General features: G+C 39.3%; 1 protein-coding gene across 2 annotated transcripts in view; it reads left to right on the top strand.

Moving 5' to 3' along the window:
- The window catches only part of LOC139656401 (NACHT, LRR and PYD domains-containing protein 12-like), a 90,624-nt gene that overhangs the window by 40,310 nt on the left and 26,224 nt on the right, over window positions 1–24,090 (top strand). Inside the window, exons 11-15 of one of the 2 annotated variants that reach the window (XM_071533963.1) lie at window positions 1,144–1,317; window positions 2,335–2,508; window positions 5,855–6,028; window positions 7,816–7,862; window positions 8,097–9,552. In XM_071533963.1, the coding sequence (XP_071390064.1) occupies window positions 1,144–1,317; window positions 2,335–2,508; window positions 5,855–6,028; window positions 7,816–7,862; window positions 8,097–8,680 (1,153 nt within the window). In that variant the 3' untranslated portion in view covers window positions 8,681–9,552. Of the gene's footprint in view, window positions 1–1,143; window positions 1,318–2,334; window positions 2,509–5,854; window positions 6,029–7,815; window positions 7,863–8,096; window positions 9,553–24,090 lie in introns of those variants that run through there. The other variant, XM_071533964.1, reaches the window with a different exon arrangement.

Here is a 24,090-nt window from a genome sequence, read left to right as displayed (position 1 = left end):
TCACTGCTACAGTTCTGGAGCATGTGTTGAAATCCAGTGAGAGAGGAGAACTGCCCAAGACCCTGACTGAGATGTACATCTACTTCCTGGTGGTTCAGTCCAAACAGGGGAACGTCAAGTATCATGGGAGAACTGAGACAGATCCACTCTGGAATACAGAGAGCAGGAAGATGATTCTCTCTCTGGGAAAACTGGCTTTTGAGCAGCTGGAGAAAGGCAACCTGATCTTCTATGAAGCCGACCTGACAGAATGTGGCATTAATATCAGATCAGCCTCAGTGTACTCAGGAGTGTTCACACAGATCTTTAAAGAGGAGCGTGGGCTGTACCAGGACAAGGCCTTCTGCTTTGTCCATCTGAGCATTCAGGAGTTTCTGGCTTCTGTTTATTTCATGGACTCTGGTGTCAATGTACTGTCAGAAACTAAATCAACATCCAGAGACAAATCTAAGGTAAATCACCTCTGCCAGAGTGCTGTGGACAAGGCCTTAAAGAGTCCAAATGGACACCTGGACTTGTTCCTCCGCTTCCTCCTGGGACTTTCACTGCAGACCAATCAGACTCTCCTACGAGGCCTGCTGACAAAGAGAGGAAGTAGCTCACAGACCAATCAGAAAACAGTCCAGTACATCAAGGAGAAGATCAGAGAGAATCCCTCTCCAGAGAAAAGCATCAATCTGTTCCACTGTCTGAATGAGCTGAATGACCATTCTCTAGTGGAGGAGATCCAACAGCACCTCAGTTCAGGAAGTCTCTCCACAGACGAACTCTCCCCTGCTCAGTGGTCGGCTCTGGTCTTCATCTTACTGTCATCAGAAGAAGAGCTGGACGTGTTTGACCTGAAGAAATACTCTGCTTCAGAGGAGGCTCTTCTGAGGCTGCTGCCAGTGGTCAAAGCCTCCAATAAAGCTGTGTAAGTGCATAGAAAACTGTATAGATTCAATATTATTCATACAGAGGAAAAACAATATATGTTTTCAAAGTTATTGTTTGTCTTATCACTAATTCTCCTTCAGGCTGAGTGGCTGTAACCTCTGCTTTTAGATGAATCAAGGTTATCATTATCGGTAGTGGTAATCTGAAAGAAAAAACACAGACAACATCAACATTAAAATATTGTCTTATCTGTTCATGTTCATTAAGGCTGAGTGGCTGTCAGCTGTCAGAGAGAAGCTGTGAAGCTCTGGCCTCAGTTCTCAGCTCCCAGTCCTCTAGTCTGAGAGAGCTGGACCTGAGTAACAACAACCTGCAGGATTCAGGAGTGAAGCTGCTCTCTCCTGGACTGGAGAGTCCACACTGTAGACTTGAAACTCTCAGGTAAGATCCATTTACAATTTTTTTGACACATTTCTCCAACTAAGGTCCATGCTCTCAAAACGGTCTCTCAGGTCAGGATTCCTGAATCTGCAAAGGGCAACCCTGCAAGTTTTACATCAGAATTTCAAAGTCATTTTACATCTGCCTTTTTGAATTTCAATTTCATTTTTACTGGAAAAAATGTTTGCGAATTTTCCAGCACTTGTTTAATACTGATCCAACTTCATATACACAGCCATGAAGGATTTAGAGAAGATCATCTATGCTCTGATATCATGTCATTTAGATTACTGCACTTCTCTCTATTCCTGTCTCAGCCATAATTCATTGTCACACCTCCAGCTTGTTCAGAATAAATCAGCTAGGATTTGAACTAGTGTTAAACAGAGATCATATATCCCCAATTTTAGTATCTGTCTACTGGTTACCACTAAGATACAGAATGAATATTAAGATTTCACTGATCACATTTAAAGCATGGCTTTTTTTTGTCCGTGAGTTTCACTGCAGAGCTCTTAGTTCCCTGTGAGCCGGAGAACAAACTGAGATCTTCAGGTCCTTCTGACTTTCCCTCAGTCTAGACTCAAGACTGAAGGTGAAAACACTTTTCCCATCAGGGCCTCTAGACTGTGGAATGCCTTCCTGAGGGATCAGGCTCATCTGTTAAAACACTTTAAATCTGCTTTATATATCTCACTATTCTTCTTTATGGCTTTTTGTAAAGCATAACATAGCATGTACCATTTGGTGGATGTATTTATCCAAATCATCTTACAGTACCATGTGTAAATACATTTTTAGCAATGGTGACTCCAGTGGGAATCAAACCAGCTTCACTGGCTCTGTTAGTGCTACACTCAGCTCAGTGAGCTGCAGCATCATGCAAAATACACTGTAACCTCTGCTTTTAGATGAATCAAGTTGATCATTATTAGTAGTAGTAATCTGAAAGAAAAAACACAGTCAACATTAAAATATAAGAGAATAACATTTTCTTCTCTGTTCATGTCCATTAAGGCTGAGTGGCTGTAAGCTGTCAGAGAGAAGCTGTGAAACTCTGGCCTCAGTTCTCAGCTCCCAGTCCTCCAGTCTGAGACAGCTGGACCTGAGTAACAACGACCTGCAGGATTCAGGAGTGAAGCTGCTCTCTGCTGGACTGGAGAGTCCACACTGCAGACTGGAAACTCTCAGGTAAGATCCATTTACAACGTCTTTTCAATTGAATTGACACATCTCTCCAAACTAAGGTCTATGCTCTCAAAACAGTCTCTCAGGTCAGGATTCCTGAATCTGTTCAACAGATTTAAATCCTGCTTTACATGCCGCAGGGTATCCGCGGGTCATTAAAAAAAATCAAATTTGCCAAAATTATGGTCTGAAATGGCATTAAGTCTGAAATTAGATTCCCAGAGGTCTTACATATTTTTAATATTTTACTGGCTTGTTGCACAAAATAACCATAATATATCCGTGGGGGTTTGCAAGTGTTGTTGATCAACGCCAGTCACTCCACTGTTACCTCAATGTTACCTAAAGAAGCAGTCCAGTCCCATACTCTGTTGTGGTAGAGATGATCCACGCCCCTCTTGAGTTCGGGACTCTTTTCAGTTTCATTTGTGCAACCACGGCAGAGTGAACTGCAGTAAGCTTAAAAAGTCTGACAGCCCGCAGTAAGAAAACTGCTCCAAAACCACGGGGACACGTCTGGCGATGTTGTTGTAGTTCCTGTGGCTGCCGATAGATATTACTAAAGGGCCCATGTTACTAGTCCCTTAACCTAATTACTTGTTTGAATTTTAAAAACATCTGTATGTTAATTGTGATTTATCATAGCCATACCGTAGGAACCGTGGAACCTTATATTTCTGACAGACAGTGTTGGGAGGGTTACTTTTAAAACGTATTCCACTACAGATTACTGAATACATGCCCTAAAATGTAATTTGTAACGTATTCCATTAGATTACTCAAGTTAAGTAACGTATTTTAAATACTTTGGATTACTTGTGGAATACTTCAAAATCGTCTTGCTGAGCCCATTTGTCTGGGTCACTCTGAATGTATTTAACACTTGCTTAGGAATGACCTTATTACTGTTTTCAGAGGAAAAGTTATGCAAGTATGTAAACACAAATGTGGTATGTTTTGTCCTGCAACTGATACTGTCTAAAGAAAAATGGCATCCACCAGAGAACAAAGTCTTCAGTTTTCCTTTACCCTTTCTTTAATTTCCACAGCATCAGTTAACGGCAGCATCAAGTAGAGTAAAACACATTAAACATTAAAGAAAAACATAGTAATTTAAAACAAATTTCCTGCATTTCTACACCACCTAACCTCTTGGATTAAGTCAATAAACAGCAACCCTGTATAATGTTAACCAAAAATTTAAAATTATGTTATATTACTAGATTTCAGCATTGAGGTACTTACATTCATGATGTTGCATAGGCATACTAACCTAAAAACTTACTATTGGTAATCGACAGAGCAACAGAGACACAGAGCGTCCCCGTAACCATAGTAACTCACTCTCACTCCTGCCTGGTGCGCACGGTGAGAGGAGAGGGAGAGACGCAGAAGAGCCGCTGACTGAGATTACTCTGAGCAGCATGCATGGGAATAAATTGCAATATAATAGATTTGTGTATATTTCTCGATATTCAGATGGTCTGAATAACTCTCTGCTGCACGGTGCTACTCTGTCTTGTCTCTGTCAGTTTCCTTTTTTCGCGTCGCAACGTTATCGAATCGTTAATCAACGTTAATCGAAGGTGCCGGAACGCCGTTCCAGATTGTTCCAGCCCACTTTAACCCCTGTTTGTAAGTAAAATGTTCTTTATATTTCCATGTCAAAAACGCAAAACAAAACAAACAAATAAAGTAATCCCTACAAGTAATCTACTTTTAAAGACAGTAACTGTATTCAGAATACCACCAATTTAAACTGTAATGGAATACAGTTACTCATATTTTGTATTTGAAATACGTAACGCTGTTACATGTATTCTGTTACTCCTCAACCCTGCTGACAGACTGATTCAGGCCAGAACAAAATTGATGCATCATCACTGGATGCTTGGGAATTTTACAGTGAAATGAGTGTGATAAATGAGTGGGAAAGTCAGCAGAAACAGACAGACACACAGGAGATGGCTAGCAAATCCAGAAATGGGAAAATGGAAATTTTCACAACAATAGCTGGAAGAGAAAGATTTACAGGCGTGGTTGTGCGCCGTTGACATAAATGAGCAAGAAGCTATTGTGCAGTCTGTAAGAAATCATTTAAGCTGCACTATGGGCATCAATGCTAGTGATTGTTCCCACTCCATTCTTTTTCATGGCTACAGTGGCCCTCCCACTGGTAAAACACTAAAGTGATGGACGTCTTCTCACCATCAACACTGTGCTTGCTTTTGCTTTCACATTCTGCTTTTGTGTAACCATAATTGGTGTGACCAGTTAGGGCTCGGAGTGGCATTCAAATGTTTTAAAAGTGGCATTAAAAAGGTCTTAAAAAGCATTAAATTCAATTTGCTGATATCTGCAGATACCTAATGTCAGTCAATAAACACTTGACCTGTGTAGGATTTTCTCTGTTTATATGATTTTCAAACCAATTGTGATGCCAACATTTAGCACTGTTTTGTAGCCTCTGAATTACTTTCCATGAAGCAAGCAAGCAGCAAGCAAGTTTATTTATATAGCACATTTTCATACATTGAATGCAATTCAAAGTGCTTTACAAAAGAAAGGAAAAAAAGATAGCATAAGATAAGAAATAATTAATTCATCATGACAAACATTAAAAGTGCATAGGAAAAGTGCATAAAAAGGGTACACAGGCAATTTGAAGTGCTTTACATTTAAATAGAAATACAATACACCATTAAAATAAACAATTTAAAGTCATAAAAATAATCAATAGGAATTTAAAGTGCATAACATTAAAAGTAATAAAAGGATATCAAATGGAAGAAAATAAAATGAAAATAAAATACCAAAATAGCAGGAGACTTGGCTATAGGCAACACAGGACATGTAGGTTTTTAGCCTAGATTTGAAAATGCTCAGATTAGGGGCATGTCTAATACTATCTGGGAGTTTATTCCAATTTTGTGTAGCGTGATAAGAAAGTGCTGCCTCCCCATGTTTTGTTCTGCCTCTGGGGACGGTCAACAAACTCTGCTGGAGATGAATGCATGGATCAGCTTGAAGATATGAAACTATTTCCTCTCTTTGCAGCATCAGTTGCTGAAAGCTAAAATAGCAGAAAGGACTTCTAAGATTATGTCACAAACTGAGACAAACTCTCAAACTGAACCAACTGAAGCCACAGAGCCTCAGCCGATCACTGGGTCAACTGTTTGCATTTGAGACAGTTACACTTTTTGCTAGAATTTGGCTGCAGTGTCACAACTATTTTCACAGCTGTATACTAACAAACATCTACCTATGTACCTTGTTTTGTGTGTGTGTGTGTGTGTGTGTGTGTGTGTGTGTGTGTGTGTGTGTGTGTGTGTGTGTGTGTGTGCAGTCTGTCAGGCTGTCTGCTCACAGAGGAAGGCTGTGCTTCTCTGGCCTCAGCTCTGAGCTCCAACCCCTCCCATCTGAGAGAGCTGGACCTGAGCTACAATCATCCAGGAGCCTCAGGAGTGAAGCTGCTCTCTGCTGGACTGGAGGATCCACACTGGAGACTGGACTCTCTCAGGTATGGAGAGGCAACGTCTGCTAGAAGGCTGAGAGTCACACACATTTTCTCTGTCACACTGAGAAGATGAGAAACACTGAAAGTTCAGCTTTCTTGATTCTTGATGTATCAAGCTCACTTAAACTGTTGATTTGTGACTCGAAAAACGGCCCTTCACTCCACAGTCTTTGTTTTACCGTTTACTTCATCAAACAAAGGGATGAGGAAACAAGACTAGGTAGACCTAGTGCCAGCCGGGCCTTCTCTTGACTTTCACACCCTAGTATAATATGTGTTCTGTTCTGCCCGTGACCTGCTCTGTCATTTTCAGCCACATTGACCCGTGGAGACATTTTGAGTTAAATACAATGTTGGAAAGAGGGGCTTTTATGCCCCTTTATGTTTTGACTGTTACCAAACTATGTTTTTGAGAAAAAGGGCCTCAAAGTTTGCAGTCTATTTTGAGACATTTATTCAAATATATTAGAGATATCATTCAAACATAACATAACATACTAACATGTACACACACACACTCAAGCTGACATGCACATGTGTGCCCGCGCACACACATGCACACACACACACACACACACACACTCGCATATTCACTGGCACCGGTAGTTAGAAAGGAGAATACAGCCTGAAATGAAGTCAGTCCACTGAGCCTCAGTCGCGGCGAGTTTAATATTTAATATTTGAGATATTTCTGCCAGGAATGAATTTCTATGTTGTTCAATAGTAATAATTTCTGTCTGTAATAGTCTATCACTGATTTCAATTCAATTTCTCTCGATTCAGTTTCTCTCTCTCTCGCTCTCTCAGTTTGCGATGCCTGACAACTACGTTTTCCGCAGAGGAATCATTATGTTTGATTGGACAATAAAGTGAACAATGACACACCTGTTGCTATGCAGATGTTCATTCAGGATTTGAAGGGAGGCTTGTAGTAGCACGACTTACCGCCTCTGGAAACTCCTGAAACTCGTGTACAAACTTTTAAACTAGCTGTTGTCGATGTAAAATGAAGACAGATTCAGCAGCTGCACGGCTGATTTCTCGCCTCAAATGTTTTCAGAAACACATTTCGGTGAACTATTTTCATAATATAAGAGAAAGTTTCCAAACGAGCCGCCATGTTTTTCCAGTTTGAAATCCGGGGCCAGAAACACACCATGACAGTGCAAACAACATGATATCACGTATACCACCATGACTGTGTAGGTCTTGATACCACTTCTCACACGACTTTCAACAATGGATAGTCAGTCAGTCAGTCAGTCAGTCAGTCAGTTAGTTACTTTCACTCTTCTAGGCCGGTCCCAGAGGCCCGGCAAAAAGACCCTTCACTCCACATTCTTTGTTTTACCGTTTACTTAATCAAACAAAGGGATGAGGAAAAAAGGCACTGTAAAGGATATGTTCAAAGCTACGGTCAAAACTCATTTGTGCTCTAGCTCAACAGCTTCTCTCTATTGAAGGAAAATGGAAATGCACAATCCACCTGATGCTTCTCTGCTGACAGTAATTAGCTAAAGAGAGACGAGCATTAATATAGGGCAATATAAATTATATGGTAAACAAGTAAATGTTAAATATTATCAATATTAATCAAAACAATCAATAAATCTATAATCTAAATATATATTTTAACAAGAAATGTCTCTTATAAGTACTGTTTAATGTTTAATGGTGGATATGAGTGATGTTGTATGGAAAATCAGAAAATCACTTTTCAGGGTTTATGAAGGTTATTTGTTTCCATTATGAAGAGATTATGCTGGTCTGATTTTATTTCCTCCCCACAGTGTGGACCATGGTGGAGTGCAGATGTTGAAACCAGGTCTGAGGAAGTGTAAGTGTGTATTTAGTTTTATATTCATGAAAACAAAGCAGCACACATTCAGTTTCTATTTAAATGTATGTGACATCTATTTATTCAAATCCTACTGTGAAAAAAGGATGGCTGACAAAATGTGTCATCATGAAACTGAAGAAATGAACAGTCAATCTGTTAATAAATCAACCAATAATAAACACAACAGGTGTATTAGATGAGAAGCTGCTGCTGTTTTGTTCTCTCCATCAGATGCCTGTGAACTCACACTGGACCCAAACACAGCACACAGAAAGCTCCTCCTGTCTGAAGACAACAGAAAGGTGACACTGGTGAGAGAGGAGCAGCCATATCCTGATCACCCAGAGAGATTTGACTGCTATCATCAGCTGCTGTGTAGAAATGGTCTGACTGGTCGCTGTTACTGGGAGGTCGAGAGGAAAGGAGGGGTTTCTATAGGAGTAACTTACAGAGGAATCAGCAGGAGAGGAGGGGGTGATGACTGCAGGCTTGGAGGGAATGAAAAGTCCTGGAGGCTGGACTGCTTTGGTAACAGTTACTCTGTCTGTCACAATAACAGAGAAACAGACATACCTTCCCCCTCCTCCTCTGACTCTGACAGAGTAGCAGTGTGTCTGGACTGGCCTGCTGGCTCTCTGTTCTTCTACAGAGTTTCCTCTGACACACTGACCCACATCCACACCTTCTACTCCACATTCACTGAACCACTCTACCCTGGGTTCTGGTTCTGGAATGAGTCTGGTTCCTCAGTGTCTCTGTGTCAGATAGAGGAGGGAGAGAGAAACACTCACACTGTGATCAAAGACAGCTGCTGAGATGATAGTTCACTCTGGACAGGATCACACACACACACACACACACACACACACACTTACTTTAGAGTGTATTCTGTGTGTTGGGAAACTTTTAACAACACACACGTACAAGAACATGGACATTTTATTGTGAAAATGAAATGAATGAGAAATGAAACCAGACAGAATCAAGTTATGGTTGTTCATCTTAGAGTCTGTTGTTGATGATTGACAGGTTAAAATATATTTCTTCTGCAGCTTTTTTTTATTTGATATTTTATTCTCATCTCATCATTCCAAGCTAAACATTTATCTAGTTTTCTGTAATTATTTGTCAGAATTAAAGTTTTGACTAAATGAACATTGTTTGCAGTTTCAAACATGATTTTCTTAATGTGATTATTGTGGAAAATCCCCACTAGACCCCAGCCTTCACCTACCTGACTTCCTGTTTGGGTAGGCGGAGCCCCGTTGTCTACATCTGCAGTCAGGTCACCTGCAGCAGACTCTTTGGACAAAGAGGCAGACTGCAGGCTGCTGTATTGTTCCTCCTTATTAGTTTGGATTGTGTGAATGATCAGTAAGTTTAGTTTATTTATTCAAGGATGATTACTTCTGTTTAGTACATTTATGGTTTGCTTCTTGATGTATATAACGGCCATTTATTTCTGATAATTGTTATTGTTTAATTAGAATGTTTGATCATGCCATTCAGATTGTATATAGCCTATGGATCCTGCTGAATTAATGATCAACTGTAAAAAAGGAATATTTAATGTTGAATAGTAATACTGTGAAATTGTGAACAGCCTCTTGATTTTTGTTCTCCTTTGTTCTGTTACCAGCCAACCAATCCAAGCTAAAGCAAATGCTCTACCTGTAATAAAATGGTGGAACGGATCATCTGTGTCAAGTGCTCATCTGTCCTGATAGACAACCCACTGAGCTGGTCGCCATTCCTGCAGTCAGTAGGGAGTTAGGAGAAACACTCAAGTCATCATTCCAGCCGTAATATGTTACAGAAACCAAACACCTTCATTTTATCCTGGAAATGTCCTTCATTTCTCATTACATAAACATTCATTATCCATTAAAAAAATAACATAGCTTTAAAAAAAAGTAGGCTAAGGTTAGTATCATGGGTTTATAAGGAATTTATTCATGGGTTGATTCACAGAGACACTAGAAATTAAAGGATTTTTTTATGCCTTTCATGCAGGTTTACAGGTTATTAATGAGTTATTAAGGGGAAAGTTCCTGTCTCCCTGAATTTTACATGAAATTAGAAAGTAAGCAGTCAAACATCAAGGGGAGTTTAAGGTGGTTTTGATGAGGTCTCCTCCATTAATAACTCCCTTAATCAATATTCAGGGGATTTTGCACAAATTCATGGGTGAATTCATGTAAATGTAAGGTTATTTTAAGGGATGACTGGTTGGTAGAGAGGCCTAATAATTTGCTACAGAACCTGTAGATCTAGAGGAGTCGTCGTTTTATTCAAATGAGCTTTTATCACCATCTGTTGATTTTTTCATGTCATTACATTTTTTCTACATTGTACAAAGATGAAGATTCCATCATCAGTGGTGTTTTGTTCTATGGAATGCCATTTTAGTCAATATTAAATAAATAAATAAATACATAAATAAATAATGACTATGAAATAAATAAATATGGCTATGAAATAAATCCTGAAATAAATAAATGAGGCAATAAATATATAAATATATAAATAAATGTAAATATAAATATATAAATATAGTCAATATAGTTCAATAAATAAATAAATAGGTTTTTGTTTCAAAATGACGTTTTTCAAAGGACTACTTTTATTTATTTCAGGGGACTTTTATTTAATAATTCCACATTTATTTATTTCAAGGGACTTTTATTTCATAATGCCACATTTATTTCCCAGCTCTTTTTATTTCCATCTGTTATATTCAAATGAATGGGGCGTGGTTATCTCACAGACTCAGACCAAAGCAACAGCACCAGAACAGCACTATGCAAGCTGTTGGGTGCAGACACGGAAAAACTCCAAAACCAATATGGCAGCTCCTTGTAGAAGAAAACTCTGTGACACAACATGTAAAACCGTACATGTTTGAGAAGGAATCTGTCAACCGAACAAGAGGAGGCAGCTGCCAAAGTTTTACAGACACGGTTACAGCAGGATGTCTCTGACTGGTAGGTTGAAATTTCACTGTTGTCGTACTTTCTCACCGTGTGTGTGTATGTGGTTGTGTCGGTTATGTTTCTGGATAGCCATAGCGGACAAATTTATATCCCATAAAAACGAACGATATCTAACTTTACCTGCCGGAGTGTCTCCCATGGTAACTATACTGTATGGTTTGTTTGTTTGTTCGTTTTCAGCCTGACGTTCACCGGTGCCGGTGGTTTGAGGCTGTCTAGTAAGCTCGTCAACACAGTAGGTGTAGGTAGCTTTTAGCTGGCTACTTGGATAGCTGCTGTAATGTTGTTCCATGAAGTGTCGTACAATTGCCGTTGAACTGGCTAGCGATAGGAAACAAATCCACACCAGACATTATGTAGTGATTATGTTCGAATACATCAAATTGATGTGAAGACGCAAAATAACTCATCTTCAGGGGATACAAATATTGTCACACCGGCAAACATATGGTTATGTCAGTGTTATTCAGCTATTACGCTAGCTCAACAGTTTTAGAACTGTAGCTGAAATATTCAAAAACTGCATCTCATGGAGGCCTGCTGGTCATTCCCCCTGTACATAACATCTTACCTCTTGTAGAGTTGACACCTTTATTGTTTATGTCGTATGTCACATTAGTTTGTACAGTACTCACATCTACTCAAAATTTTCTGTGCTAAATGATAAACATATAATATAAACGTAATTGTCAGTGTAATGTTCGTATAAAGCTTGCAAAATTCAATAACAGTTACCCTTTCTCATTCCCTAGGTTACCAGAAGAAAGAATCAGCTTCATCCTGGTCTGGAGCCTGTATGTTTGAATGTATTCTCACTACAGAATGTAATGAACATTTATAAAGCAGAGTATGGGCCCTTACAGCTTAGAGGTATAGAGCAGTAAGTTTATTTTATGCATTCTGTGCATGAATTGATTTGCCAAATAATATGGCCAACATGTGACTTTGTATAATACTGTACATGACAATACATTTGTGTAAAATAACTGTGTGTTATACTTTATTACACTTCCATGTAGAGAAACAACTTTAGCACACCTAAAAGTCTTTTAGTGACAGGGGCATCGGACAAAAGTTACTGAAAAAGTAATATAATCCCACACACACCGTCTGGTATGGTGCTTTATTACATTTCAATGACTGAAATGTAATAAAGCACCATGCAAGTGTAGATAGTGTGTGTGGGATTATATATTTTTTTCCTTTTACACACCCATGTAAGTTAAACGTGAAACCAAAAAGTAACCTCAACACTGACTGTTAATACAGAATAAAAATATTTTATTATAGAAAAGGCATTAAAAAGGCACATGTAGAAACATAATACTGCTTGTGCAGGACCATAATGGGCTGTTCTGTGAGTGTGTAGTAAAGTAGTGCAGTATCAATCACAAAAATGATTTATAATTTGATGTTTTCAGTTATCTGTTATGTATTCGTGGAAAACACCCAACTACAACCTGACCTCATGCCAGATAACCAAAACAACAAAAGAAGAGACTAAGTATTCAAATGAAATATATTGACAGTATGTGTTCCCTCTTCTCAGTGTCTAGCCTACAGATCCTTTGTCAGCTAGTGCTGGGGCTTTCTAGGTCACAGGGTCAGAGTAGTGATACCAGTGTGTGTGGTGCTGTGCATATGCTGTGAGCTCCATGATGCTGCCAGCTGCGTCGGGTTCAGACTGCCTCTTCATTGAACCGAGACACGTGGCTGCAATGACGTCCTCCTTGGCTGGCCTGTCAGACTGGGCACACGGGTCTTCTGGGACGGGGATCTTCAAAACCTGGCCCACATGAGGTGCAGGGTCCTGGAAGACTAGATCAAAGATGAGGTCCATCAACGTAATCTGTGGAGTAACAGAAACACAGAAATCATCAGTTCCATTACAAGAATGTACATCACATACTAGTGTGTAACAAATTTGCAATTTTCATTTATAGATTACTTTATACTTTATGACATTTGTATATTTATTGAATTTTCATATTTACAAAGTTTGTGTGTGCAATAAAAATGTGTGTTGGTAAACATACTGAAAGTTGGCTCAGGGGGTCGGCTAAGCAGACCCAGGGTCCTCCTCATCCTCTTCCTCCTCCGTTTGGTCAAGATGGGTCTCCTGGATGGTCTCGATAGGTGGGGAGGTCAGGCTAGGTTCAGGAGGAACAAAGGGGACAGCTGAAGAGCTAACTCTGAAATCTCTTCGTCTCTGCAATCCAAAACTACATTACCACAAACTACAGCCTCAATAATTACTATGTAGTTGATTCTAAATGTCTCCAACACAGTCTCAAGGAAAATAGGACATTATAACCTCCAGAGAGGTAGTATTTCTTGTAGTGTCGTCGTTCAGGTTTTCTAGGTTGCATCTTTCAGGTGCAGTTGATTGTTTTCTGGACATTTTTCCATGCTACGCTACGCTACAGGCAACAGGGTTTGGTGTAACAAATGGATATTCAGTGATTCAGTGCTGTTCTGGTGCTGTTGCTTTGGTCTGAGTCTGTGAGATAACCACGCCCCATTCATTTGAATATAACAGATGGAAATAAAAAGAGCTGGGAAATAAATGTGGCATTATGAAATAAAAGTCCCTTGAAATAAATAAATGTGGAATTATGAAATAAAAGTCCCCTGAAATAAATAAAAGTAGTCCTTTGAAAAATGTCATTTTGAAACAAAAACCTATTTATTTATTTATTGAACTATATTGACTATATTTATATTTACATTTATTTATATATTTATATATTTATTGCCTCATTTATTTATTTCAGGATTTATTTCATAGCCATATTCTATTTCATAGTCATATTTATTTATTTCATAGGCATATTTATTTATTTATTTATTTATTTAATATTGACTAAAATGGCATTCCATATCTTTCTGCTTTTTTTTTTTTGCTTTTTAATCTTTTATATTGCTGTGTTCCATAAACAATACAATGTTATTATTGATGTTAATTATACTTGCTTGGACACACATATTAAAAACTTATAAAATCCTATTGGTTTATGGAACACAGCAATATAAAGGGTTAAAAAGCATATAAACTGAGAAAAAACAAACATTCTAGGTGATGACTGAGACTCTGATAACAGCCAAGCCAAATATTATCAGTGTGGTGCAACAAGCAAAGGCTTCCCACGTCTTGAACACTGCTTTCTGCATTTTGATTGAATTGAACACTTATTTAAAACTCTGCCTTTACACAAAGCAGTCACATTGACAAACTGACAGCACAGACTACAGTGTGATCACTCAGATCATCAAATGGTGATGAATGTGACGACAGAGCCAAATAACTCACGTCTGTTTTGTTCTTTTTTCCCACCAATACACATTGATACTTCCTGATTCAAACACGGTCCCGCACGCCTCCTCTCTCTCTCTCTCTCTCTCTCTCTCTCTCTCTCTCATTTAGTTCCCCTTTCTTATCAGTGTGGCACAGATTATTTTCAGCACCTAAAGGTATTGTAAGCAGCAGTTTACTTGACAGTTTGGTGTATTTTACTTTACTGACTCTATCCAGCAGATGTTTTATGTGACTGTTACCGCCTGCCGTTAGCTTATTTAGAACAAGAGGAAATCTCCAGATCAGCCGTTAAAGGTTTGTCTGTCTGCTGAAGCTTCCGGTGGTTGACTAGCGGCTAACAGGATTTTCTAGATGAAGGCAGAAAGTCGGTGTGACTTGATCTGGATGTGAATTCACCAGACAAGCGTCTTCCAAGGTAACATTACTGTTTGATGAATACACTAGTTGGCATTGTATGACTGTATAGACTTTTGCAAGACAAGGCGCTAAAGTCTTTCAAATCATGAACCTACAGATGACGTTCATAGTGCCATAATATCCAGCTTTTGTTGACTTTGTGGCCATAAAGAACATTGTTTTATTTGTGACTTTTAGTGGAAGCCTGATAAACTCTAGTTAGGTTGTAATCTCAAGTCATTGCATTGGTGAAATATGCAGGAAGTGTCAGAACTAGTGTGAAAGCTCAGATACATGTTGGGCCTCGTGCAAGAACCACTCTACGAACAGATTCGTTCTTAAATCACTTCCGAGCGATTTAAGAGAACTTGCCGTATTCACCAATTTTCTCGTATTTAGAATTTTCTCTTAGGTACGAACAAAATGTAGAGTGGTCCAGACCTGTCGTACGAGTCACGTACAATCAACCTGCCGTTCTCCAAAGCAAAAAAAAACAAAAACCTTTGTTGTTGACAAATGGATTGTATCTCTGTCACTTTGAAGAAATGTTGAGTTTGAATATATAAATGACACTGTAAAGTAATGTATAATCATGTTGAGATGAACCAGTACAGTGCTTATAGTCATAGGAAAAATAGCAAGGGAGCACTGATGGCTTTTCCAAAAGAAGGTAGTGCGTAATTTATTTTACCAGAGCCGCATAAAATCTCATAAGTATCCATGTGGGTTACATAGTAGCCTATACGTGCGCTCAGTACAAAGACAAAACAAAAAACACTAATAATTGCCAGGTTATTTGACAAACACTCAGATGAGACAAAGGCAAGGTTAGATTGTATTGGGGAAATACATAATACAGGGAGATAAATCTGATTTCTAGGCTATTTTACTCCAGTTGATAACTTTAATGTGGGTAAGTGCAAGTGAATCTAAATTTAGGTCTTACCAGGTTGAGGTGCAAGTCACTGTCTAGGGCGACATCCTCTGCTGAACACCTGACACTGCTATATCACCAGTTATGGCAGGTATAGGCCTATTCTTTCATCTGTCTGTGTAACGGAGAATTCCTCCTGGCCCTCCTGTTGCAGTCATGGATCGCTTTGCTTTTTGCATCTAATTTCATGTCAAGCCATTTCTTTTTTTATTTCTGTGACGGTGCCCTAACGACAAATCATATAGTCCTATAATATTCCTATAATACTCTGATAGGGACTTAGAGTGTCTGTGGTACTCAATAGTGAGTTTATAGTGACCTTATCATGGTTTATTTGTCTTCTGTAGTATCACTATAATATTCCTATAGGGAATTATAGCTTTGTTGTGATATTTATTTAGTGTTCATCTGAAATGTATAGGAATACTATAGTCGTTTATCGCAAGGGAACGCACAGAGTTATTTTCCCCATTCCTTGGCTTTAGCAGGGCCTTTGATTCCACTATTGAATTATATTAAATATGATATGCTTTTGTTGACTTATTTCTAATAGTAGGACTTCAATCTCAGAGCTGGTAGACTTCTCCTTAGTCTTCCTGTCAGTTTTATGAATGAAGCTTCCCGACATATGGGCCGGACGCCTAACCTTATATGGCATTATTGGGGCGTCAGTTATGCAAATTCACAATTGTCATGAACGCGCGTTTATTTAGAACAGGTGGAATTCATCATGTTTACGCAGGTCATTTATGACAGTTTTCTGAAGATACGAGCGTTTGGTGAATCTGACGTGGCACACTCGTACGAGTCCACCTCATGAAAAAAAGTAGGAGAAATTTACGATAAGAATACGAAAATGTTCATGCGTGAGGCCCGTTGTGTTTCTGTTAATACACTGTGTACAAAACACTACAACCTCCACAAAACTGATGTTCACACTTTCACACTGAAACATTTTGAAAACAAAAAAACATAGCCTAGTGACTACAGTGTGTGTAAAATGAAAGAGTAAAATTGAAAACTTTTTTTTAAAACTGTTTTTAAGACTTTTAAAGCCAGTTCACAAAGTTCAGTGCATTGTATATTTGCCATTTTACTGTCAAGTGATCACAGCACCAGAAGTGATATATCCTGTAATGAAACCTTGTTGTAATGGATCAGTCCAGCTAACAGCATGTCGGGTGTGTTTGTGTAAAGGTTTTCACTCTACTATGAGTCAGTCTGAGGAGAGAGAGGAGGGGCTCCCTCCCTCTAAAACCACTATGTCTGGGGAACATGACAGCCGAACCAAAGCTGAGAGGTAAGATGAGGATCTCTAACTGTCCGTGACTTGTGTTCTTCATAAGAACAGAGATACCTTCACTGTGTTCATAATGTTTCTATCAACCTGATCTCACACAAATATGTGAAATGAACATGACTTCTCACCAAATTACGTGTTGGTGGCACGTAAAGTGTTAAAAATGCGTGTTCCCAGCAGGAAATGGTTTTGTGAAGGAGGCATGACAGGAAGTAGTCTGGGTGTTGTGGTCGGGGTGGTGGATGGGCGGATGTGTTTGCCTACAATGCCGGCGACTGGGGTTCAATTCCCAGCTTATTCCCAGCTTTGACTCTAGTGACCAAATCTTTATTTTTAGCAAAAAAAATATATATTTTTTTTCAAAGTCTTTTTTTTTTCCAAATGGTATACAAATGACAATACAAATTTACAATATATTCACCCTGCCCCCCCAGTCATTCTCCAATGGAGCCCCACCCCTATTGCACCATTGCTTCATCTTTCAGTCAATAGCATTTAAGCAAAAACAGACTAGTAATACAATTTACAATATATACTAGTTGTACACTGAGAGAATATATCAAGACATATATAAATACTCAGGCAAAAATAAATAAAATAAGATCATAAAATTAAAAAATATATATAAATAAAAAATAATAATAGTAATAATAAATACATATACACATGTATACGTATATATATATATATATATATAAATAGATCAAATAAAGTGAAAATTAAAAGTACTTCTTAGGGAGGAAGTGGTTGATTCATGGGGTATTAATGGTTGAAATCTTAGAAGCATCTATCTTCTCTATGCAGGTCAGTACAGGTTGCCATATGTCATAAAATCTAAGGGAACATCCCCTTGTAGAGTAACACATTTTTTCTAATGTTAGATGATACATAAGATCTTTAATCCAGTGGCTAAAAGTTGGAGAAAAAGTATCCTTCCATTTTAATAGTATTCATCTTCTAGCCAGAAGAGTTGCAAAAGCTATCATTATTGTAGCATGTCTCCTGATTGGAATATCAGATGGAACTACTCCAAACATTGCAACAACGGCAGAGGGCTCTATGGTTATCTCCAAAGCCTCTGAAAGAAAATTGAATATTGAAAGCCAGAAATCAAACAACTTTGGGCATTGCCAAAACATGTGTGAGAGAGTAGCTGGTGCTTGTTTATATCGGTCACATATGGGATCAATGTTTGGTGTAAATTTAGCTAATCTTACTTTAGACCAGTGTAATGGATGCACTATCTTGAGTTGAATAACTGTGTGTCTCAAGCAAATTGAAGAGGAATGTATTCTGTTCAAAGTATCTTGCCAGACTTTGTCAGAAAGTAGTATACCCAGGTCCTCCTCCCACTGGCTTTTTAACAAGGTCAAAGGTTAAGTAGTTAAGTAAAGAATACACTGTTCCTATAACCTGCCTTGAATTGGGATTAATATTTAATAGTGAATCCATAACAGAGTCAGGGGGTAGCAATGGAAAATGGGATGAAGATGAAGACAAAAAACTACAAAGTTGTAGTTGAATTAAATTGAAAGAAATGAGTACGAGGATATTGAACTTCAATATGAGTTGTTCAAAAGACATACAATTTACGAAAATGATTTATTATTTAATCATGACCAACCCAAACCTTAACCACAGTTGTTTTACTTGCTTAAACTTAACCATTAGCCAACCTTTAGGTGAAAATGGCGTGTCCAGTTTGTGCTGTTGTCACAGAGTCCAATCCATGTTATTGTCACAGAATCCAATTTGTGGTGGGGGACTGTAATTTTCACATAATTTGAGTCCACAGCAGGGTTTCAGAGTTTGTGCTCATTTCACTTATGATTATTTATGAGATCATTTTGTGTCTTATCAGGATCCAGCAGGAGAGACCAGACTCCCCTGAACCCAGCTGTTTGTCCATGAAGAGTGACTGGTCTCATCATTTCCTTATTGACTTTAAAGATGGACAGCACTCTTCTGAGCAAAGGTAAGAATTTAAAACAGATGAGTTTGTTATTATCCAGCTCTCCTAAGAAGAGGTATGAAGTTATGAGATATAGAATTGGTCCGGCCCTTCATAGTTTCCTCTTTCAAAACATCACATCCAATAATCAGGGCTGACTGTCCTGATAACAATGTATCTTGAAAACTCACAATATATACTGAACAAAAATATAAACGCAACACTTTTGTTTTTGCTCCCATTTTTCATGAGTTGAAATAAAAGATCTAAGATTTTTTCTATGCACACAAAAGGCTTATTTCTCTCAAATTTTGTTCACAATTAGTGTAAATCCGTGTTAGTGAGCACTACTGGCATGTCAAGATGCTGATTAAACAGCATGATTATTGCACAGGTGTGCCTTGGGCTGGTCACAATAAAAGGCCACTCTAAAATGTGCAGTTTTATCTTGAAACAAGACTAGGTCAAAACCTAGTATATGGCTGGACCGTGTATGAGTGTGCCACGTGCCACGGCCGAGCAATGGTGTAACTAACTCCGCTGTTGACAGGGGTTAAAGTGGGATTTGGCAGGTGGGGGAACCCTGTTTCGGAGGGGGGGGGTCAGAAAAAAATTGTAATTTAAAACAAATTTCCTGCATTTCTACACCACCTAACCTCTTGGATTAAATCAAGAAACAGCAACCCTGTATAGTGTTAACCAAAAATGTAAAGATTATGTTATATTACTAGATTTCAGCATTGAGGTACTTACATTCATGATCTTGCATAGGCATAGTAACCTAAAAAACCTATTATTGGGAATCATGAGAAAGTTTCAGAGCGACAGACACAAAGCGTAACCATAGCAACTCACTCTCACTCCTGCCTGCGTGCGCACGGCGCGAGAGGAGAGGGAGAGACGCAGAAGAGCTGCTGACTGAGATTACTCTGAGCAGCATGCATGGGAATAAATTACAATATAATAATTATATAATAATAATATAATATATATAATAATATAATATAATAATTTGTGTATATTTCTCGCTATTCAGATGGTCTGAATAACTCGCTGCTGCACGGTGCTGCTCTGTCTCGTCTGTCCTGCTGTCAGTTTCCTTTTTTCACGTTACGGTTATCAGTTATGAATTTGTTTTTCACTGCGTGAGAAAATGGACTTGTGGCGTGAGAGCGTGTGAAAAATGTCAATTGCGTGAGTCTCTCGGTCAATGCGTGAGAGTTGGCAGCCCTGTGAACTCGCTTGTCATTATTATGTATGAAACTGCCAATCAGATTTATTTACTTATTAATCGAAGGTGCCGGAACGCTGTTCCGGATCGTTCCGGCCCACTTTAACCCCTGGCTGTAGACTGCTAATACAGAATAATAGTCCATACATCCATACTGATCGTTCCAGCGCGTCCCGTCTCTCTCTCCACTGCTGTCGTCTCCACCCACGGCCCGCATTGATCCTATCGATCCAAGCGCCAGGCGCTCTGTTACCCGTCGGTGCCGAAAACGCTGTTCGCCGGACACCGGGGGCGCATCGTCGTCGGGACCCCGGCCGAAATCTCGGCCGGATCATCGGGAACAAATCGGCGGCCCGGGAAACTTCGGGAAGGTCGGCAATAAGCCCTCGGCGTGATGAAACCTCCATGCTTGTTTGTGTCTCTCTCTCCCCCGACAGAACAGAGGACTTCAGGTGGACTGAGCATATGCATCGACATAAACGGTGATATGATATAATTGTATAGATTCTACTTTAGCTTCAGCATGATATTGGTCAGCCTGCTTACTGTGTGGGAGAAACGGGCTCCTGATCTCAGCGGAGAAACTAGACGGCGGAGAAAACGAAACTTAAATTTCTGGCTCTGTGATACTGTGTTGTGCCACGTGCCATGGCCGACCAATGGTGTAACTTGATCACTCAGTCACTCAGTCACTCAGTCAGTCAGTGACAGACATTCGCGTTTGTAGGGCTGGCCCCGCTGTTGCGGTCCAGCCAAAAAGACATTTATTATTCACTGAACTATGGATCTCACATGACTAGGGCTACAGATATGCATTTTTTGAAAACCAGTTTGGCCACCATTTGCCTCATGCAGTGCGACGCATCTCTTTCACATAGAGATGATCAGGTTGTTGATTGTGGCCTGTGGAGTGTTGGTCCACTCCTCTTCAATGGCTGTGCTAAGTTGCTGGATATTGGCAGGAATTGGAACACGCTGTCATACACGCCGATCCAGAGCATCCCAAACATGCTCAATGGGTGACATGTTTGTTTGTTTATTTATTTATTTAAGAAGGGACAATGCACATTAATTAACATGAGTACTTAAGTACATCATGTAAAAGTGCCAGATGTCTGATGAGTATGCAGGCCATGAAGAACTGGGATGTTTTCAGCTTCCAGGAATTGTGTACAGATCCTTGCAACATGGGGCCATGCATTATAATGCTACAACATGAGCTCTGGTGGACAATCCTGCAGTCAAAACTTGTGACATCTGTGGCATTGTGTTGTGTGATAAAAACTGCACATTTTAGACTGGCCTTTTATTGTGACCAGCCCAAGGCACACCTGTGCAATAATCCTGCTGTTTAATCAGCATCTTGATATGCCACACCTGTCAGGTGGATGGATTATCTTGGCAAAGGAGAAGTGCTCACTAACACGGATGAGAGAGAGAAATAAGCCTTTTGTGTGCATAGAAAAAGTCTCTTAGATCTTTTATTTCAACTCATGAAAAATGGGAGCAAAAACAAAAGTGTTGCGTTTATATTTTTGTTCAGTATATTTCCCACACTACTTCAAGAGAGTTCTTTAGATCTTCACGTCAACAAATTTTCAAGATCTACTTGAAGATCAACTTCAAGAATCGTAAGGCATCACGGGTCGATTCAAGGAATCATTAATTCCATTAAATTTTCATTAAAGTCAATTGAAGAAACCTTAATTATAAATAAGATATAGTTTATAGCCTCCAACAGTTCACTTTATCTTTATGAATGTATATAGTTCTATATATTATTTGTAATGCTGCCATTTCAGTAGAGCTGTGACTGACAGGCTGCCTTGTGGATGGAGGTTGGTGTGTAATATCGACCCAGCTCAGCATTATAATTTCTCTTGTTGAAATATTAACTGAATTTTCAGGCTCATAAACCACACAGTTTGTGTTGTTGACCAGTTGTCTGGAATTTGCTTAGAACAGTGCAAAATAGCTGACTGCATTAGGCCTAGGGTATTAATGTAGACTAAAGCATACGCTCAAATTTGATGTAGCCTAATAATAAATACATTGGTGAAAGAGAGGTAGCATTATTTATTTATTTAGACAGTAAGGGTTGGGGCAAAAGGAAATGGCTCAAATGGTTTTGATGTTGTGGAGCTCAGAGTTTAGGTTGGACAGTCTGTCTGCTGTAGGATCTCACCTTCACTGCTCCTGCAAAGAGATACTTGAAATCTCACAACTAGTGCCTGGTTGTTGTGAATGAATAATGCATTTCTTGTACTACTTGAGTTGTGAGTATTTTTAGGAAATACCTTTTTTGAGAAAGCCACTTCAGAGAAACATTTACAGTGGAGTTCACCTTGTGTTCTGTCATGATGAATCCTGGCAGAAACACAACAACTTTAACAACCTGTGTGTGTGTGTGTGTGTTACAACCCCAGTATGGTAGGAGAATGAAGGGTGAGGGGAGACAACATAAACATGATCATTGTGATGGTGAAATAGAACAAATGAACCAGCATGAGGGCAGAAACACACTGATACGTAAGAGTATAATGAAATATTGTTTAGTGTTTGTTCTTTTGCAGGTAGTTACAATATTCACTATTCACATTAGGAAAACAAGGAGCCAGAGGGATGCCAAATCAAAGTAAAGAACAAAAGCAAACCAGAAGTAACTCAGAAGGAGAGGTCTAACTCACTATCTAAAGAAAAGAACATAGAAACAAAAACCTACTCCTGGCTGTCTGCTCTAACTAACCAAACAAAACATACAGAGGGAGGCATCCACTCCTAACCTAGTGGAATAACATAACTTCACTACATGTTGGCAAAGTAAATCAGCAGCAACCGATTGGTTGCTGCTGATTGACACCTCCTTCCTTTGCACTGGACACCAAACCAGGGACCTGGGAGAACAAGTAGAGGGGAGAGAGAGACCGAGAGGGAGAAACAAAAGACAACCCTCCAACATAACACCTAGAAAATACAAGGAACGTAACAGTGTGTGTGTGTGTGTTTGTGTGTGTGTGTGTGTGTGTGTGTGTGTGTGTGTGTTGACATCTGGAGACCTAATACTTAATGTTTTCTCCACAGAGTTCACCATCAAAAGAAGAATGTTCCCAGTGGTCAGTCTGCTCAGGAGCATCAAACAAACTTGGACTCCATATTTATGGTTTGTAAATGTACAACACCACATTTTACTTGAGCTACAGAAAATGCAAATCAACCATTCTGGTCATTATAGTCTCCATGCTGCACTCTTTAGACCAGTGGGCTTTCAGACCATGCAAGATGGATGTGATGTTGTGTTGCACGATTTCTTTATAAGAATCTTGTATTTATATAATATTCTGTTACAGCTTCTTGAGGAGAACATTGCCACTTTTGTGAAGAATGAGCTGAAACGGATCCAGGGGATTCTGAGTCCAGATTACCCAGAATGCTCAGAGAGGCAGAGGGAGGATGAGGAGGTGGTGGACGGTGAGGAGGAAGAGCAGAGGAGGAGGAGCAGCAGAGAGGCTTTTCTGCAGATCACACTGCACTTCCTGAGGAGAATGAAGCAGGAGGATCTGGCTGACTCTCTGCAGAGCAGTAAGAGGCTTTTAACAGGTTTAACATGATGGAGAGGGGAAATGGTGGAAAATGAGAGATGTTTACATTTCCAAACTCTGCTGTAAATATGCTGTACACATCTGCATCAGATCTATACAGTTCTTCTGGGCTGCACACACACAATGGCCCTCATTGATCAATCTAACGTAGAAACCAAGAAATCATCTTACGACAGGGTTCACGTGTGATTCATGAAACGTTTGTATCTCGCCAATCACAGCGTAAGAATGATCTGGCGTTGATAAATGTGGAGGCTGAAAACAATTGTCATTTAAATATCACGCCCCTAAATATTCTCGGTTTAGAGGCCTCGCCCCTGGAGTTTACGACATGGAGAGGCGTAATAAGTCCAAGAAGAGAAACTTTTCCGACCTCGAAATAGAAACTCTAACGTCGCCAAGTCCAATTGAACCAATTAGTTCTATTTGGGAGCCTGAAAAGTGGCATCAAAGGAAGTCGGAAAAATGCAGTATGGAAAGAAATCATTGCTGCGGTCAACAGCGT

This window comes from Centroberyx affinis, unplaced genomic scaffold, assembly GCF_046629955.1.
Source record: "Centroberyx affinis isolate AG114_WGS23_722 - 3 ecotype Tasmania unplaced genomic scaffold, CSIRO-AGI_Caff_v1 ptg002474l_1, whole genome shotgun sequence".
Taxonomy (NCBI): Eukaryota; Metazoa; Chordata; class Actinopteri; order Beryciformes; family Berycidae; genus Centroberyx; species Centroberyx affinis.
Note: the sequence above shows the minus strand (reverse complement) of the source record. Positions and strands in the feature narration are given on the sequence as shown.